This window comes from Hemitrygon akajei, chromosome 7 (genome assembly GCF_048418815.1).
Source record: "Hemitrygon akajei chromosome 7, sHemAka1.3, whole genome shotgun sequence".
In the NCBI taxonomy this organism is placed as follows: Eukaryota; Metazoa; Chordata; class Chondrichthyes; order Myliobatiformes; family Dasyatidae; genus Hemitrygon; species Hemitrygon akajei.
In genome coordinates this window covers 144,223,070-144,242,178 of record NC_133130.1, presented here as the reverse complement: position 1 = coordinate 144,242,178, position 19,109 = coordinate 144,223,070, and the positions used below count along the sequence as shown (strand labels likewise).

Genomic DNA, 19,109 nt, shown 5'->3' with positions numbered 1-19,109 from the left:
GTGAATACGCGCTCCCTACAGCATTCCTGCCCAGGGAGGGCGGGATCAGGAAGGCTTTAAAGCGAAGTTTTAAGCAACTGCAGCTCACCGACTCCGTGTCGTTATTTCAGTGCTGCGTGTAGCACACCGCTACAATTGGTGACCCTGATGGCCCAAACGATATTTAGGCCGAAGATGAACGACGCTGCATCTGTTCATGCAGTTTCGTTAAAACTGCCAAGCTTCTGGACGCTGCGACCTCACCTATGGTTCCAGCAAGCAGAAGCCCAATTCCACATTCGGCAGATAATCTCGGATGCCACACGTTACTACTACGTGGTGAGCTCCCTCGACCAGGAAACAGCCGCCCAGGTTGAGGAGTTCATACAGTCGCCCCCAGCGGACGGCAAATACACAGAATTCAAAGCCTTGCTCATAAGGACTTTCGGACTCTCACGGCACGAGCAAGCTGCCCGCTTACTGCACCTGGATGGTTTGGGGGACAGACTGCCATCGGCTTTGATGAACGAGATGTTGTCCCTGGCCGGAGGTCACAAACCCTGCCTCATGTTTGAGCAGGCATTCTTGGAGCAGCTGCCTGAGGACATACGCCTGCTGCTGTCCGACGTGGATTTCAGCGACCCCTGGAAGGTGGCGGCCCGGGCGGACATGCTGTGGAAAGCCAAGAAGGAGAGTGGGGCGTCCGTCGCACTGATCACCAGGCCACACTCCAGGCAGCAAACCAGACCAGGCCCGGCCGCAGAGCCCGCTAACCCCAGAGGCAGGGGTGAGGAGGCCAACGAACAATGGTGCTTCTACCACCAGCGGTGGAGCGCAGAAGCCCGCCACTGTAGGCCGCCCTGAAAGTTCCCGGGAAACGCCAGGGCCAGCCGCCACTGATGGCTACGGCGGCTGGTCATCGGGATAGCCTCCTGTATGTGTGGGACAAGTGGTCAGGACGCCGCTTTTTGATCGACACCGGAGCCGAGATCAGCGTCTTACCTCCGACAAGTTACGACACCCACAACAGGGCACCAGGTCCCACCCTGAGGGCCGCGAACAGCAGCACAGTAAGGACCTACGGCACCCGTACGGTGCGGCTACAGTTTGGCTCCAGCCGGTTCACGTGGGACTTCACACTGGCCGCCGTAGCCCAACTGCTCCTGGGAGCGGATTTTTTGCGAGCTCACAGCCTACTGGTCGACCTGCCAAGGAAGAGACTGGTCTACGCCGAGACTTTTCAAACGTTCTCCCTGGGTGAAGCCCAGTTGCCGGCCCCACACCTAGACTCCATCACGCTATCCGACAACGACTTCACCAGAGTCCTGGCGGATTTCCCATCGGTTCTGGCACCGCAGTTCACGGCAGCCATGCCCAGACACGGCGTACAGCACCACATCCCGACGCAAGGGCCACCCCTCCACGCCCGTGCTCGAAGGCTTCCCCCGGACAAGCTCCGACTGGCGAAGGAGGAGTTCAAGAGGATGGAGGAATTAGGGATCATACGGCGGTCCGACAGCCCATGGGCCTCCCCCCTGCACATGGTGCCCAAAGCAACAGGGGGCTGGAGACCATGCGGCGACTACCGCAGGCTGAACGAGGCTACCACACCGGACCGCTACCCTGTGCCGCACATTCAGGACTTTGCAGCAAACCTGCACGGCGCACGGATCTTCTCCAAGGTAGACCTTGTCCAGGGATACAATCAAATCCCGATGCATCCGGGCGACATCCCCAAAACGGCACTCATCACCCCTTTTGGCCTTTTCGAGTTCCTCCGCATGCCGTTCGGCCTAAAGAATGCCGCACAGATGTTTCAGCGGTTAATGGACGCGGTGGGACGTGACCTGGACTTCGCTTTCATCTATTTGGACGACATCCTCATAGCCAGCAGCAGTCGTCAGGAGCATCTGTCCCACCTCCGCCAACTCTCGAGTGAATACGGCCTGACAATCAACCCAGCCAAATGCCACTTCGGGCTCGACACCATCAACTTCCTGGGCCACAGGATTACTAAAGACGGGGCAACCCCTCTGCCCGCCAAGGTAGACGCGGTCCGCCATTTCACCCGACCCAACACAATCAAAGGCCTTCAGGAATTCGTGGGTATGGTAAATTTCTACCACTGCTTCCTCCCTTCAGCGGCCCGAATCATGCGCCCTCTGTTCGCCCTGATGTCGGGTAAGGGCAAGGACATTACCTGGGATGAGGAGTCCGCCGCCGCTTTCATTAAAACCAAAGAAGCCTTAGCAAACGCCGTGATGCTAGTGCACCCCAGAACGGATGTCCCTACCGCCCTCACAGTGGATGCATCTAACACGGCAGTCGATGGGGTGCTGGAACAACTCATCGAGGGTCGCTGGCAACCACTGGCGTTTTTCAGCAAACACCTGCGACCACCCGAGCTCAAATACAGTGCTTTCGACCAGGAACTGTTGTCCCTATACCTGGCAATCCGGCATTTCAGGTACTTCTTAGAAGGTAGGCCCTTCACCGCGTTCACGGACCACAAACCGCTTACCTTTGCGTTCACAAAGGCATCCGACCCCTGGTCGTCCCGCCAGCAGCGACATCTGTCCTACATCTCCGAATACACGACGGATGTCCAGCATGTCTCGGGAAAGGACAGTGTCGTGGCGGACGCACTCTCCTGCCCTAACATCCAAGCCCTGTCCCGGGGGTAGACTATGAAGCACTGGCGGAGGCGCAGCAGGCAGACGAGGAGATCCCTAGCTACAGGACTGCAGTCTCCGCTTTTCAACTCCAGGACCTCCCCGTAGGCCCAGGTGAGAGGACCCTACTCTGTGACGTCACCACCAGCCAACCCCACCCTGTCGTTCCGGCAGCCTGGCGGCGGCGCGTTTTCAACTCCATTCACAACTTAGCGCACCCCTCCATCAGGACAACCGTCCAGATGGTGGCCAACAGGTTCGTTTGGCACGGACTCCATAAGCAGGTCAGTGAATGGGCCAAAACGTGCATGCACTGCCAAACAGCCAAGGTGCAGCAGCACACCAAAGCTCTGCCGCAGCAGTTCCACCCCACCCACTGGCGTTTCGACCACATTCATGTGGATATCGTGGGCCCCCTGCCAGTGTCGCGAGGAGCGCGGCACCTCTTGACTATCGTGGACCGGTTCACAAGATGGCCAGAGGTGGTCCCGCTCACCGACACCACCTCCGAATCTTGCGCCCGGGCATTCTTTGCCACCTGGGTATCTTGCTTTGGTGTACCGGCCCACATTACCTCCGACAGAGGCGCCCAGTTCACCTCCAGCCTGTGGTCAGCTATGGCCAGCCTTTTGGGGACACAGCTGCACCACACAACTGCCTACCACCCACAGTCGAACGGCCTGGTGGAGCGTTTCCACCGTCACCTGAAGTCGGCTCTCATGGCCCGCCTCAAGGGGCCTAACTGGGTGGACGAGCTTCCCTGGGTCCTGCTCGGAATCCGCACAGTGCCCAAAGAGGATCTGCACACTTCGTCGGCCGAGTTGGTGTATGGCGCACCCCTGGTCATCCCAGGAGAGTTCATACCAGCCCCAAGGGGGCGAGAGGAAGAACCCGCGGCAGTCCTGGGCAGACTACGCGAGAGGCTGGGTAACCTGGCCCCCATACCCACTTGGCAGCATGGGCAGAACCTGACCTGCGTACCCAAAGACCTGCAGAACTGTAAGTTTGTTTTTGTACGACGGGGCGGACATCGGGCACCGCTACAGCGGCCCTACGAGGGGCCGTTTATGGTGATCAGAAACAACGGGTCCACATTCGTGCTGGACATTGGGGGGAAAGAGAAGGTTTACATGGTGGACCGACTCAAACCGACCTATGTGGACTTGGCACAGCCGGTCGAGATTCCGGCGCCGCGGCGCAGAGGCAGACCTCCCAAACAGAGTCTGACCCAGACTGAGGACATTGTGGGGGGGGGCATTGCTGGTTCTGGGGGCGGTGGGGGGGGGGGGGGGGTCATGTGGCAACCCACTTGCCAGCGCACTCGAACCGGCTCACAAAGTGGCGCGTGCCGGCATTGAAGCCGGTCCCAAACAGGGTGCCAAGTCTGCTTCACCAGCAAGGGGAAAAGCCCGCGCGCGGGACGGGACTGTGAATACGTGCTCCCTACAGCATTCCCGCCCGGGGAGGGCGGGATCAGGAAGGCTTTAAAGTGAGGCCGCGAGGTTTGAATAAACCTCTTTTTGCAACTGCAGCTCACCGACTGCGTGTCGTTATTTCAGCGCTGCGTGTAGCACACCGCTACAATAGCTCACTTTTATGTAAATTCAGCTTATATCCTGAAAAAAAACTAAACTGGGAAATTAAAGAAAGAACCGAAGGTAAAGAAGTTTCAGTGTTAGAGATAAAAAGTAAAATATCATCAGCGTATAACGAAATCTTATGAGTCATACCTTTCCTTAGTATACCAGAAATATCCTTAGATTCTCGAAATGCTATTGCTAAGGGTTTTATAGCTAAAGCAAAAAGTAAAGGACTAAGAGGGCAACCTTGTCTAGTTCCCCGCTGTAATTTAAAGGGCTTAGAAATTTGACAGTTAGTAATAACCTGAGCGGTAGGAGACAAGTAAATTAATTTAACCCAACGAATAAAATTAGGCCCAAGATTAAACTTTTCTCAGGTCTTAAAAAGATAATTCCACTCAATCCTATTGAAGGCTTTTTCTGCATCTAATATTTTTTTGGATGGCGAATATATCACATTCAATAACCGACGTATATTAAAATGTGAGTAACGATTTTTAATAATTCCTGCCTGGTCATGTGATATAATAGATGGTAAAATATTTTCAAGTCTTCGAGCTAAGATTTTGGATTAAATTTTTGCATCAACATTTAATAAAGAAATCGGTCTGTATGAAGAACATTCAGCTAGGTTTTTATTTTTTTTTAGAATAAGAGAAATAAAAGCTTCAGTAAAAGATTGAGGGAGTTTACCGGATTTAAAGGACTCTGATAAAACAGAGGATAAATAAGGTGTAAGTAACGTAGTGAAAGTTTTATAAAACTCCCCAGGAAAGCCATCAGGTCCTGGGGTCTTACCAGAATGTAAAGCATGTATAGCCTCAGCCACTTCTTCATTGGAAATAGGCTGATCTAACTGCATTATGCTATCAGCAGACAATGTAGGAATGTTGATATTACTGAAAAAAGCATTCATATAGGTATCATCTGAAGAAGAATCAGATTGATACAACTTAAGGTAAAAGTCTTTAAATACGTTGTTAATTTCAGAATGGTTGGATATCTTAGGACTATTATCTTTAAAAATTTCTGTGATTTGACAATTAACTGTCGAAGATTTTAAACGATTGGCTAATAAACTACCTGTTCTATCCCCGTGAATGTAAAATTGAGTTTTATCTCTCAATAGCTGTCGTTCAATTGGGTAAGTCGGCAGAAGATTATACTTGGATTGGATTTCAATACACTTATTATATATACTTGGATCTAGAGATAGGGCATATTTTCGATCAAGATCTTTTAATATCGCTGCTAGGTCAGATCTTTCTTTGTCAGCTTTTTTCTTTATATAGGTAGAGTAAGAGATAATTTCTCCATGAATATATGCTTTAAAAGTATCCCAGACTATAATACCAGCAGTATCTCCTTTAAAATTTTCTTTAAAGAAAAAAGTAATATGATTTTCCAAAAACTTTAGAAAATTTTTATCAGATAACAATGATAAGTTAAAACGCCAACTTCTGTTTGGTACAGAGTAAACAGGTAATCTTAAAGCCAGAAGCACAGGTGCATGATCAGACAAAGCAATCTCCTTATAATGACAGGATCGTACCAGTGGAAGCAAGTTTCTATCTTTAAAAAAAAAATCAATCTGAGAGTACATATGATGAACCTGAGAGAAATATGAATATTCCTTTTCTTGGGGGTGCAAAAAACACCACACGTCGAGAATACCACATTGAAATAGAAAAGATTTAAAAAGTAGGACTGATTTATTAGTGACAGGGGTTTTACTTGAAGAGCGGTCTAATATAGGGTCAAGCCAAAAATTAAAATCTCCACCCATCACTAAGGAATATCGATTCAAATCAGGCAGAAAAGAGAAAAGACGTTCAAAGAACAAGGAGTCATCTGTATTTGGAGCGTATACATTCGCAAATACCATTAGTTTATTCTTAAGACTACCCGAAACAATAACAAAGCGGCCATTTGTATCAGAAATTACATTATGTTGAATAAAGGATACATTCTGATCAAACAGGATAGAGACGCCTCTTGATCTAGATTGAGAAGGTGAGTGAAAATGTATACCCTTCCATCCTTTGAAAGAACATGAAATATCATCTTTACGAATATAGGTTTCTTGAAGAAAGATTATATGAGTTTTAAGTTTCCGGGTATAAGAGAAAATCTTATTTCGTTTAACAGGGTTATTTAGACCTTTCACATTAAAACTGAGTATATTAATAAAAGAATCCATCAAGTATCCTTTAGTAATGTATAAAAGGTAATCACAGACATGTCGATAGCGAATAAATAAAACAGTAAAAACATCCCATCGGCTTTCTGGAAGAACCCATTTCCCCCCTCTCTCCCCCCAAAGAGAGAAATCAACCAAGGGAGGCTGAAGACTAATTCTAACGTTCCCAACCAAAACTCCGGTGGCTCCAGAAAATATATATGTGTAGCTGTGCTGAATAAACGATTGTAAATATATATCTATATATATATATATATATATATATATATATATATATATAGATATAGATATACATACAAACATACATACACACACAAAAACAAAATATCAAAGTAAATGAGTTTGCTATTTACGGAAGAAAAACCATGGGAAAATATAAGTATTAGTCTCGGTAAAAAGGAAAGACAATAAAATCAAATAAGGAAAATCAATAAGGAAAACAACATATTTGTGGGTGCAAAAAAAGGAGTAAAGAAACAAATAGAAAATAATTAGAAAGGGAAGCCATTTAAATAGCTTGCTACATGACTAATTTAAGGCATTCAAGGGAGAAAAAAAACAAAATGACAAAATGGTAAAATAATGAAAAAACCAAAAACCAGCGACAAGAAATATAGAATATTGTATACTATTGAAAAACAGTAAAAGACCGAAAGGTATATAAATACCGTAGATTCCGGATTATAAGCCGCTACTTTTTTCCCACATTTTGAACAGCTTTGAACTTTGCGGCCTTTAATACGGAGCGGCTAATGCATTATTTTTTTTCATGCCGCCAAAAACATTTTGCCTCGTAACAGTAGACCAATAAAATTGATGAGTAGTTCACAGAGGTCCAATGAAATTGTACGATAAATCAAGCGCACTTTCACAATTAAATTATTGTAAATCAGTCATTTGTACTCACCCTCATCAACATGGAAAATACTCGAAGAAAAGCAAGACCCGAGCGCGTCAGACCCGAGCGCATCAGACCCGATTAGACCCGATCGCGTTACGCAAGCGCGTCAGACCCGAGCGCATCAGACCCGATTAGACCCGATCGAGTTACGCAAGCGCGTCAGACCCAAGCGCATCAGACCCGATTAGACCCGATCGTGTTACGCGAGCGCGTCAGACCCGAGCGCATCAGACCCGATTAGACCCGATCGCGTTACGCAAGCGCGTCAGACCCGATTAGACCCGATCGCGTTACGCGAGTGCGTCAGACCCGAGCGAAAACGCTGCTTTTAAGTTAAAGGCGATCAATAACTTTTCCTGGTAGGCTGCAGTATATATATTTTTACCAGTCGCTAGGAGATATTGGAATGTTGTTCGTGCTGTTCAGTAAAAAAGTTGCTGTTCAGTAAAAAAGTATATGCAACGTAATTTGTGTTACCGATACGTATGTATATTTAAAAGTAGCGGTGCGGCCTAAAATCCGGTGCGGCCTTTACAATTAAAAAATTGATTTTATTTCTAAAATTAGAGCCAGCGGCTTTTAATCAGGTGCGCTCTGTAGTCCGGAATCTACGGTAATCAAAAGATAGGAAAAATCTGAGTGAATTTAAAGTAAAGCAAAACACCCTATAGTTTCATTCCTCAGTAATTACTACATGTACACCACACCCTACATAATTACTTTCAGTCAAATTACTAAAAGGTAAAAATCAACATAACACTGAAAGAATATAACGTATTGTTTAAAAAGAGCTGCGAAAAACAGCAAAAGAGAAAATGGATGCAGTCTGCCTTCAGATTTTGCACAGTTTGAAAGATAGCAAGGCGCCAATTACTTAATCAAACAAAATGATTAAGACTTTGTCAACCAAGAAACCTTGTAATCAACAAAGTGCCAATTACTTGATTGAACACCTGAAATTAAAACATTTAGCATAAAGAGAAATATTCAAGGTTGAATTTAAGCATGGAGACTATGTAAAAGTTTCTTAGCTTCTTCAGGCTTCGTAAACCAAGAAACCGTATTATTAGAAGTAGTAGCCTTGAGTTTACACAGATCTCTGAGAGAAAGGCGACAGCCAAGCTTAAAAAGATCAGACACAATCTCTTTAAAAGACTGTCTAGCTCTTAGAACTTCCGGTGGATAATCTTGAACGATCCGAATCTGTTGATCACAAAATTGTAATATACGTTTCTTCCTTGATTCACGAAGGATCTGTTCTTTAATCTGATAGTCATAAAAGCGAATGATAATAGAGCGAGGTTTGGCGGTATCCCAATTAGGCAGGGTAACTCGGTGAATGCGCTCAAATTTTGGTAGTTCCGATAATATATCAGGGAATAAATCTTTTAGCATTTGAGCACAAAAATCGATAGGTTGGTTACCCTCCAGTTTTTCAGGAAGCCCAAGAATTCTGATATTGCACCTTCGGTTCCTGGTCTCCAAATCTAAGTTTCTTCAGTAGCGCGTCGTATTTTTTAAGTTGTTCCTTAGAAATTTTCTTGTAATCTTCGATATCCTTCTGCAACACCGGCAGAGATTCTTTGTGTAGTTTAATACGAATTTCATGGTCATTCACAGTCTGCTGTATACTTCCAAGTTTCTGATTAAGCGTTTTCGGTTCAGATTTAACCAGGTCGAAGGAATTCTGTAACAAGTCAAACTTGGATTCCAAGTCATCCAGTTTATCCAATTTTTCAAGTCTCTCTGACATTTGTTGAAACATTTCAGTCAAAGTCTCTAAAGTAGTCTCTTTTTTAGACAGCTTTCTACTCATGGTGCTCATGGTGCTCTCACCGAGATAGGTTTAAACAGCAAAGTAAGCGAATAATTTCAGAGCACGTAGCTCGTGCAACCTACTCCATTACAGCCACTGGAAGTCTCCATTATTCCTTTGAATTAGTCCCATTTTACTGAACCATGCTGGAGCCAGGATCCTGGTGATTTGCGTAATGAGGCCAGTAATTAGGGCAATAAACTAAATACAATCAACAAACAAACAAGAGAAAATCTGCAGATGCGGGAAATCTGGGAAAAGGCCTCTGACTATCCACATGATCAATGCCTCTCATCATCTTGTACACCTCTTTCAGATCACCTCTCATCCTCTGTCGCTCTAAAGAGAAAAGGCCAAGTTCACTCAACCTATTCTCATAAGGCATGCTCCCCAAACCAGGCTTCATCCTTGTAAATCTCCTCTACACCCTTTCTATGGTTTCCACATCCTTCCTGTAGTGAGGTGACCAGAACTGAGCACAGTACTCCCAAGTGGGGTCTGATCAGGGTCCTATATAGCTGCAACATTACCTCTTGGCTCCTAAACTCAATCCCACGGTTGATGAAGGCCAATGTGCCGTATGCTTTCTTAACCACAGAGTCAACTTGTGCAGCAGCTTTGAGTATCCTATGGACTCGGACCCCAAGATCCCTCCGATCCTCCACACTGCCAAGAGTCTTAACATTAAACTATATTCTACCATCATACTTGACCTACCAAAATGAACCACCTCACACTTATCTGGGTTGAACTCCATCTGCCACTTCTCAGCCCAGTTTTGCATCCTATCAATGTCCTGCTGTAACCTCTGACAGCCCTCCACACTATCCACAACACCTCCAGCCTTTGTGTCATCAGCAAATTTACAAACCCATCCCTCCACTTCCTCATCCAGGTCATTTATAAAAATCATGAAGAGTAGGGTTCCAAGAACAGATCCCTGAGGCACACCAGAATATGACCCGTCAACAGCCACTCTTTGTCTTGTGTGGGCAAGCCAGTTCTAAATCCACAAAGCAGTATCTTCTTGGATCCCATACCTCCTTACTTTCTCAATAAGCCTTGCATGGGGTACCTTATCAAATGCCTTGCTGAAATCCATATACACTACATCTACTGCTCTACCTTCATCAATATGTTTAGTCACATCCTCAATAAATTCAATCAGGCTAGTAAGGCACGGCCTGCCTTTGACAAAGCCATGCTGACCATTCCTAATCATATTATGGCTCTCCGACTGTTCATAAATCCTGCCTCTCAGGATCTTCTCCATCAACTTACCAACCACTGAAGTAAGACTCGCTGGTCTATAATTTCCTGGGCTATCTCTACTCCCTTTCTTGAATAACGGAAAACATCTGCAATTCTCCAATCCTCCGGAACCTCTCCCGTCCCCATTGATGATGCAAAAATCATCACCAAAGGCTCAGCAATCTCCTCCTTCGCCTCCCACAGTAGCCTGGGGTACATCTCGTCTGGTCCCGGTGACTTATCCACCTTGATGCTTTCCAAAAGCTCCAGCACATCCTCTTCCTTAATATCTGCAATGCTCAAACTTTTCAGTCCACTGTAAGTCATCCCTACAATCACCAAGATCTTTTTCCAGAGTGAATACTGAAGCAAAGTACTCATTAAGTACCTCTGCTGTCTCCTCTGGTTCCATACACACTTTTCCACTGTCACACTTGATTGGTCCTATTCTCTCACATCCTATCCTCTTGCTCTTCACATACTTGAGGAATGCTTTGTGGTTTTCCTTAATCCTGTCCGCCAAGGCCTTGTCATGGCCCCTTCTGGCTCTCCTAATGTCATTCTTAGCTTATTCCTGCTAGATCTTATAATCTTCCAGATATCTATCATTACCTAGTTTTTTTTAACCTTTCATAAGCTCTTTTTTTCTTGACTAGATTTACAACAGCCTTTGTACACCACGGTTCCTGTACCCTACCATCCTTTCCCTGTCTCATTGGAACGTACCTATGCAGAACCCCAGGCAAATATCCCCTGAACATTTGCCACATTTCTTCGGTACATTTCCCTGAGAACATCCATTTCCAACTTATGCTTCCAAGTTCCTGCCTGATAGCGTCATATTTCTCCTTACTCCAATTAAATGTTTCCTTAACTTGTCTGTTCCTATCCCTCTCCAATGTTATGGTAAAGGAGATGGAATTGTGATCACTGTCTGACACCTGACCAAGTTCATTTCCCAATACCAGATCAAGTACAGCTTCTCTTCTTGTAGGCTTATCTACATATTGTGTCAAGAAACCTTCCTGAACACACCTAACAAACTCCACCCCATCTAAACTCTTTGCTCTAGGGGCATGCCAGCTGATATTTGGGAAATTAAAATTTCCCACCACAACAACCCTGTTATTATTACCTGTCCAGAATCTGTCTCTCTATCTGTTCCTCGATGTCCCTGTTACTATTGGGTGGCTTATAAAAAAACACCCAGTAGAGTTATTGACCCTTTCCTGTTCCTAACCTCCACCCACAGAGACTCTGTAGACAATCCCTCCATGACTTCCTCCTTTTCTGCAGCCGTGACACTATCTCTGATCAACAGTGCCACGCCCCCACCTCTTTTGCCTCCCTCCCTGTCCTTTCTGAAACATCTAAAACCTGGCACTCCAAGTAACCATTCCTGCCCCTGAGCCATCCAAGTCTCTGTAATGGTCACAACATCATAGCTTCAAATATCGTCTCACCTGGAAGGACTGTTAAGGGTCCTGAATGATAGTGAGGGAGGAGGTGTAGGGGCAGTTGATTCCGGTTAATTAAGGCTGGTGATTAATTGGGGGCAGCCGCTTATTTGGGGCAACTCTTGAAGAAAAACTAATTGAGAAACTAGCCGAGATTCCCTTCATACATTTTGGACACTATGTCTCTTAATTGGGGCAGGAAACTGATGCTGAACAGATTTTAACTAGCATCAGACGCGTGCATTTGTGCAGCCCTTAAACATTACACTGTGCTTAGAGCAAAGTTTTTAAATAGTCAGTTCAGTGAGCTTGTGTTCAAAAAGCAGAGATTTTTGTCACTGATAGTTGGTGAGAATGAAACAGTAACACAATTCAGAACTATTTTGTTGTCTGCAATTTTAAGCATTCAGGCTTGGAGATGTCTGAACTGGCTGGGAGTGAAAATAATTTCACTATTTCAAGTTAGGAACTGCGAAGAATTTGAAGGTATTGACAGTCGTCTTGAATATTACAATGAAAATGTAGATATGGAGGATGCAGTTGTCGAAAGCATTGTATGACGGCAGTCCATTCTGCACTGGTTTTGTTCATTTACAGTCACCAAAAGAACACAGCAATGTACAACGAGAAGAGGAAACATGAAGGTTAACTAGGCAGTAATATAAAAGAGGATACCAGACGTTTTTTCAGATATAGAGAATAAGAAAGCATGAATGGGTATCGGACTGCTAGAAAATGATGTCAGAGAGGTAGTAATGGGGGACAAGGAAATGGCAGATGAACTGAATAAGTGTTTTGTGTCAGCCTTCACTGTGGAAGTCACTAGCTATATGCCAGAAATTCAAGTGTGTCAAGAGGCAGAAGTGAGTGCAGTCACTATACCTAATAAGGTGTTTGAGAAGCTGAAAGGTCTGAAGGTAGATGAGTCACCTGGACCAGATGGACTGCACCCCAGGGTTCTGAAAAAGTTAGTTTAAGAAGCGATGGAGGCATTGGTAGTGATCTTTCTAGGATCACTGGATATGGAATGATTCCAGAGGACTGGAAAATTACAATTGTCTCTCTACTCTTTAACAAGGGAGGCAAAAGACAGGACATTACAGGATGTTATCCTAACTTCAGTGTTTGGCAAGATGTGGGAGGCCATTAAGGATGAAGTTTCAGGGCACTTGGAGGTGCACAATACGATAGTCTAAAGTCAGCATGGTTTTCTTAAAGGGAAATCTTGCCTGACAAATCTGATGGAATTCTTTGAGGAACTAACGGCCAGGATGGATGAATGGAGAGTCAGTGGATATTGTTTAATTTGATTTTCAGAAGGCCTTGCACATGAGGCTGCTTGACAAGCTACAAGCCTGTGGCATTACAGCAAAGGTAGTAGCTTGTCCTGGTGGACGGGGGGTAGAGTGGGAATAAAGGGGGCCTTTCTAGTTGGCTAGTGATGTTCCGCAAGGATCGGTGTTGCGATCCTATGTTTGCCTTAAATTCCCTTCACAAGAACATTCTGATAGGTTTCCTGGTTGTTGTGCTTACGGACTAGCTTTTCACGTGTGGTCAGTCAGATACCTCTGCATCTCAGAGTTCTTTGATTTCTCGTTGTATATATACTGTGCTCTTCCATTTTTCCTGCCAAAATGCATGATTTACCTTAGGACTGTTCAATTCTAACTGGGGTCATTAGTGTTTATCTAGTGTTTATCTCCCCTGTTACTGGTTAGTTCCCAGGTCTAATTGTTCCTCTTTAGTCACCTTTCTGACTTGTTCTCAGATAGTCTTTAGTTCAGTTTCACTTTGCTGACAGCCCTCAGATGATTGATTTATTCTGCTCTTTGACCTAAGCATTGAGGTTTAATGCTTTGTGCAATACATTCAATGTGATCTCTCAAGCTTAGGGCTGTATTTGTGATATATACAATGAGATATTTTGGATGGTGTAATGTGAGTCTTAATTCTGCAATTATTTACCCCCAGCAAATGACATTCTACTTTGGATACAAAGGCGTGGAGCTACTCTTCCCTGGGCTGTTGATCAATTCGGTTGGAGGTGAGTGCTAAGCTTGGAGATGGTCTGGAGTGTGAACAATAATGGCATTTATTGATGTTATGCCTGTAATGTAGAAGTATGTGCAAAGTTCCTTATGGGTGATTTGCTACAAACGTTTGAAATGTAGCCGAGCAGGGGTTCCCAATCTGTGGTGCACAGACCCCTCAGTTAATGGTGGAAGTCTATGGAATAAAAGAAGTTGGAAACTCCTGTAGTAGAGTAAAAATGGAGAAGTTTATTAAGTACTTGAATGAGGAATAGCTACCTATATTTATAAGTTCTGGAACTTGTGATCCAAGCACATTAAAAGTCTTCGTACCTTATGGGAGAGGTGGTTACAGAGATGGAAAGGTTTGTTACCTTTTGAGAAGTTCAAACACCAAGATGACATTTTTAATTTAGAGATTTTGATAGACATAGAAGCCTAAATTGCTGAAGCTTTTCACATTCCAAGGGAAGGGGGGTCTGAAATGAGAGTGCGTGGGTTTCAGATGGGAGGAGAGAAAGTTAAAGGTGACTTGAGGAGTTAGTTGTTCACACAGAGGGTTTGGTCATTTGGAATGAGCTGCTAGAGGAGATGGCAGAGCTGATGCTGCTACCACGTTGAAAAAGTATTTGGATGGGAAAGACAGAGGATCTCTGGCTTTAATACAGGTAGATCAGACTTGCATTGACAGGCATGCATGACCCAATGACTTGTAGGACAGGAGTAAGGGTATGTGGCAGTGTACTGTAATACCTGTTGCATCTGCATTGTCCAAAACATGCAGGGATACAGTCACCAACATGGCTTTAAAAATACAGAGGATTCTGATTAATTGGGCCATCAGTTAATCGGGGCAGCTCCTTATTTGGGACAACTCTTAACAAAAAGAAATCACGAAGATCGCTAGGGTTTCCTTCATTTGGGGCAATATGCCGTTTAATTGGGGCGCAGGACTGTTGGCGCAGAGCTTCTAACTAGCGTCTGTCACTTGTATTAGTACTCAAAAAGTGTTGATTTTTGTCACTAATAGTTGGCGAGGAATAAACAGTAAGATAATTCAGACCGTTTTGCTCACTGTGGTTTCGAGCATTTAGGCTTGGGAATGCCAGAAATGGCTGGGACTGGAAATGAAAGGATTTCATACTTAGTTAGGAATTGAAAGTATTGACAATCATCTTGGAAGTTACCCTTGGTCCCTATTAGACACTCAGCTGTGGCTCCAAGTAGCTGCTTGCATAGCACAGCGGTGACACCCCAGTGCACCGCTTCGACAGGCGGCCTAAACTAGGTGAGGGTAGCCGGTGGGTCCTGTACCCCCCCAGTGAGATAGGGACATGCCTGTGCTACCATGCGAAGTCAAATCCGGCAGACTGGATGGTTGAGATCTACGGTGAGATCCAAAGTCCAGGAAGGCAGTTCTGCAACACTCTGGAGGACAAAGGGCAAGACGAGGCACATGATCATTCACTGTAGCCAGGGAAGACTGCTTTTGTGGTGTCTGCTTGTTTCACTGTATCTGGACTTCTGAGGTCAAAAGAGTGGAACTGCCCGGGGCCAATGGCTTTTCCATTTTAAATGCACTTCAGCACAAGTTTCCTGTCATCGTTGGATACGACGGACAGCTACCAGCAGTATTGGTAGTGTTCTAATTTATTCTTTATTTCATTTAAATACATGTTGTACTACTTAGTTAAACAGTAATTTGTCTTTTTTATACCTTTTTAACTATTTCCATGAAACTTCTGCTAATTGGAGCAGCTGCTTAATTGGGCCAAAATGTACTGGTCCTGATACGTCCCATTTATCCGGATTGCACTGTATAGAGGCTTAGTTGAGTCTGTTCATGGGATGCTGTGGCCAGCAGATTTAACAATTGAAACCCCTAGTTTCCTTGGCTCCGTAAGTCTATGGAAAACACTCTCCAGTCCTGCCAAACTTGTGAGACTGAGACAGTGCTCCCGCCTCAAACCCGGGGTTGAGTGGATGCTGTGTAATTTGTTACCCTGTTATAAATTAGTGCCACGAAATAACAGACAGTACACTGCATACGACTAAAGGAATTAGATTTATGAATCTTAACTAAAAGAAAAGGGCCTATTTTAATTAACCATTCAAATATGCACAAGTTGGAGCTCATCTTCAGCTTCTCTGTCACTCGCACGGGGCCCTCGGTCAGCGTGAAAGCACACGCCACCTTCCGAACATCGTGAGCAAACGGGTCTCCCACCAGCTGGTATTCTATGACTGGTTCTCCCCAGTGTCTTCTCTCTTCACCTCCTGCCAAACCAAGACCAACCTTAGTGTCCCTCACCAAGGAAACCTCCCCTTAATTCTACCATCCTAATTGCATGGCACACATTCCTCGTCATCCCTTACCTTCAACAATAACCCGAACAGGCTGCTCTTACAGAACTGCTGAAAGAAGCACATACAGCATAACAGTAAAAATATGAACCAGGGCAATACACAATTTTCTTTAAAACTTCTTCCCAGACTGAATTGAAGAACTACCAGGACAGCTTTTACTCAGTCATTTACATGGTGAAGTTCTTCAGCCAATAAATAACTTAGAAAGAATGGAACAACCCAGCTGGACCCTTAAACAAGGGAAAACCTGCAGATGCTGGAAATCTGGGCAACACACACAAAATGCTGGAGGAAATCAGCAGGCCAGGCAGCATCTATGGAAAAAAAATACAGTTGACATTTCGGGCCGAACTGTCAGGACTGGAGAAAAAAAGCTGAGGATTAGATTTGAAAGGTGGGGGGGGGGGGGCGGGGAGGAGAGAGAAAAACCCCAGGCGATAGGTAAAACTTGGAGGGGGAGAGATGAAGCAAAGAGAGCTAGGAAGTTGATTGGTGAGACAGAAGGCCATGGAAGAAAGAGGGAGGGGGAGGAGCACCAGAAGGAGGCGATGGGCGGGCAAAGGGATAACATGAGAGAAGGACAAGGGGATGGGAAATGGTGAAGGTGGGGGGTGGTGGTGGAGGCATTACTGGAAGTTTGAGAAATTGATGTTCATACCATCAGGTTGGAGGCTACCCGAGTGGAATATAAGGTTTTGTTCTCCCAACCTAAGTGACACCTTTCAAATCTGCTCCTCAGCATTTTTTCGCCAGTCCTGCTGAAGGGTTTTGGCCTGAAACGTCGACACTTTTTTCCGTAGATGCTGACTGGCCTGCTGAGTTCCTCCAGCATTTTGTGTGTCGCCCAGCTGGACTCCTGGTAGGTGTTCAAGATCAATGTGATCTATTGCCAGAACAATCACCAGTAAACGAGAGAGGCTCCATTTCATTATTGCAGATTGATGCTGCAGTTCAACACCTAAGGGTGTTTATATACACTGTTGGATGAGACTTTAAACTGAGGCTCTTTCTAACTTGGAGTTTTCCTCTGTTTTCCGGTCCGGTCTGTTGACCACAATCACTAAACCAGATTATCTGGTTGATGTCCTTCCACTGTTAGTGTGAATTTGCATAACTTGGCAGGAGCATTTCCTGAATTGCAACACTGACTGCTTTCAAAAGTGAAAGTGTGGTCAGGTGTGTGGGGATGTCTTAACATTGTAAACCAAGCTGACTTTGTGTTCATCGAAAGGTATGGAATGATAGTGACATTTTATTAATTTCCATAATGAGACCATCCCCAAAAGCAAGGAACCTCTTGACCAGAGTGCTTTTATATTGGAATTTCTAGAAATTATACAAATGATGATGAAACCTATTGAATGTGATCAATGTAAAGTTAAGGTTTGATCTTTAAATTTAACAGCTTTAAGGAACGTTATATTGCTTTTGAAAATGCCATTTAATGTTTTCTTGGCTCCCTGCAGTTTCTACCCTGCTGCATATTTAATGTCAAATTTAAAAATAAATGTTCCTATCCTGCATTCCTTATATTAACCATTGGTCTGTGCTGAGGAGATAAATATTTCATTTGGCAACTACTTCAAAGTAGTCTGGAAAGAACTCTTCATTCTTGTTTTAATGTTGCATCTGAGAAATTGCAGCTTTGTACAACATGCTCTTTTTCTCTTCTTTCCTGGGGTCGACCCTGCGGCTCTGTGGTTGCTGAAGAGGCCAACGTGGACTGGGAGGAGAGGTGCTCCTTCAGCTGTCATGCTGGACCTTCTTGTTCCGTACAAAGGGACTCTAGGTTCTGAATGCCGGTGCAAGTGCTTCTGCTCTGTTTTCAGCAAGTTGTGGGTTGAGCATGCACAATGCAGGTGTTAAGCTTTTCCAAAGAAGATTTGAGGAAGTTCTGAAATATTTTCTTCTTGCCTCATGGCAGTATTTTGCCTTAATGCAGCTGGGAGCAGAGTGCCAAATAATACATGGCCTGCTCAGTATGTAATTCCGATCTGACTGTTGATCTAGGAGAGGGCACTGACCCTGGTTGCAGTGGTTTTGGAGTATCTTACGATGATTGCTTATGTGGCACCACCCCATTGTTTTGAAGTGCATTCTGTTGTAACCAATCTCTTGGTGTGTAGAAAAGGACAGGGATCGCTTCTGCCTGGTAAACCATGAGCTTTGTGTGAACTAAAAATCATGATCTTCAAGATAGGGCAGCTAAAGCAAAGCTAAATTGCAGTACTGACTGGTGCCAACACTGAGAGGCTTCTTCCAAGACGTGGAAAGCGGCCCTTATTTCCAGGGCTTCAACGTGAATATTTTTGTACGGTGGGGTTAGGAAGTCTCGATGAAGAGTCGCAGCCCGAAGTGTCATCTATTTATTCCCCACCAAGAATGCTGCCTGACCTGCTGAGTCCTTCAGCATTTGTGTATGTTGCTCAGTTAGTAGAACTTCAGTTTTGCAGATGTTAAGTGCACAGTCCATGAGAGAGCGTCATCCAGTAGTGATGTGGGAGAGGCTTCACCAGAAGGGCTGCAGCAGTCTAAGAACGTAGCTCACTTTCGCTTGAACAGCAAGTAGCAGTGCACGATAAATGCTGGCCTCAATTGATGTCTACGTCCAAGTCCTTACAATAGGGCTTGAATCCGGACCCGTATGGGAGAAGTAACACAGTGGTGCAGCAAGTGGATCTGCTGCTTTACAGCTCCAGTGACCTGGGTTTAATCCTGTGTGGAGTTCAGACATTCTCCCTTCACCCCATTACCCCCAAGTGTTCCCATATGTCAAGGTTGATAGTTAGATTGGCGGCTGTAACTTGCCCCTAGTATCTAGGTGAGTGGAACAATCTGGCAGGATGATGGAACAAA

The 19,109-nt window shown here is 45.0% G+C and overlaps 1 protein-coding gene across 3 annotated transcripts in view; it reads left to right on the top strand.

Moving 5' to 3' along the window:
* slc31a1 (solute carrier family 31 member 1) overlaps positions 1–19,109 on the top strand; it is a 73,793-nt gene that overhangs the window by 42,814 nt on the left and 11,870 nt on the right. For all 3 annotated transcript variants that reach the window (XM_073052183.1, XM_073052184.1, XM_073052182.1), the window contains exon 3: positions 13,828–13,900. In XM_073052183.1, coding sequence (XP_072908284.1) covers positions 13,828–13,900 — 73 coding nt within the window. The remainder of the gene's footprint in view (positions 1–13,827; positions 13,901–19,109) is intronic.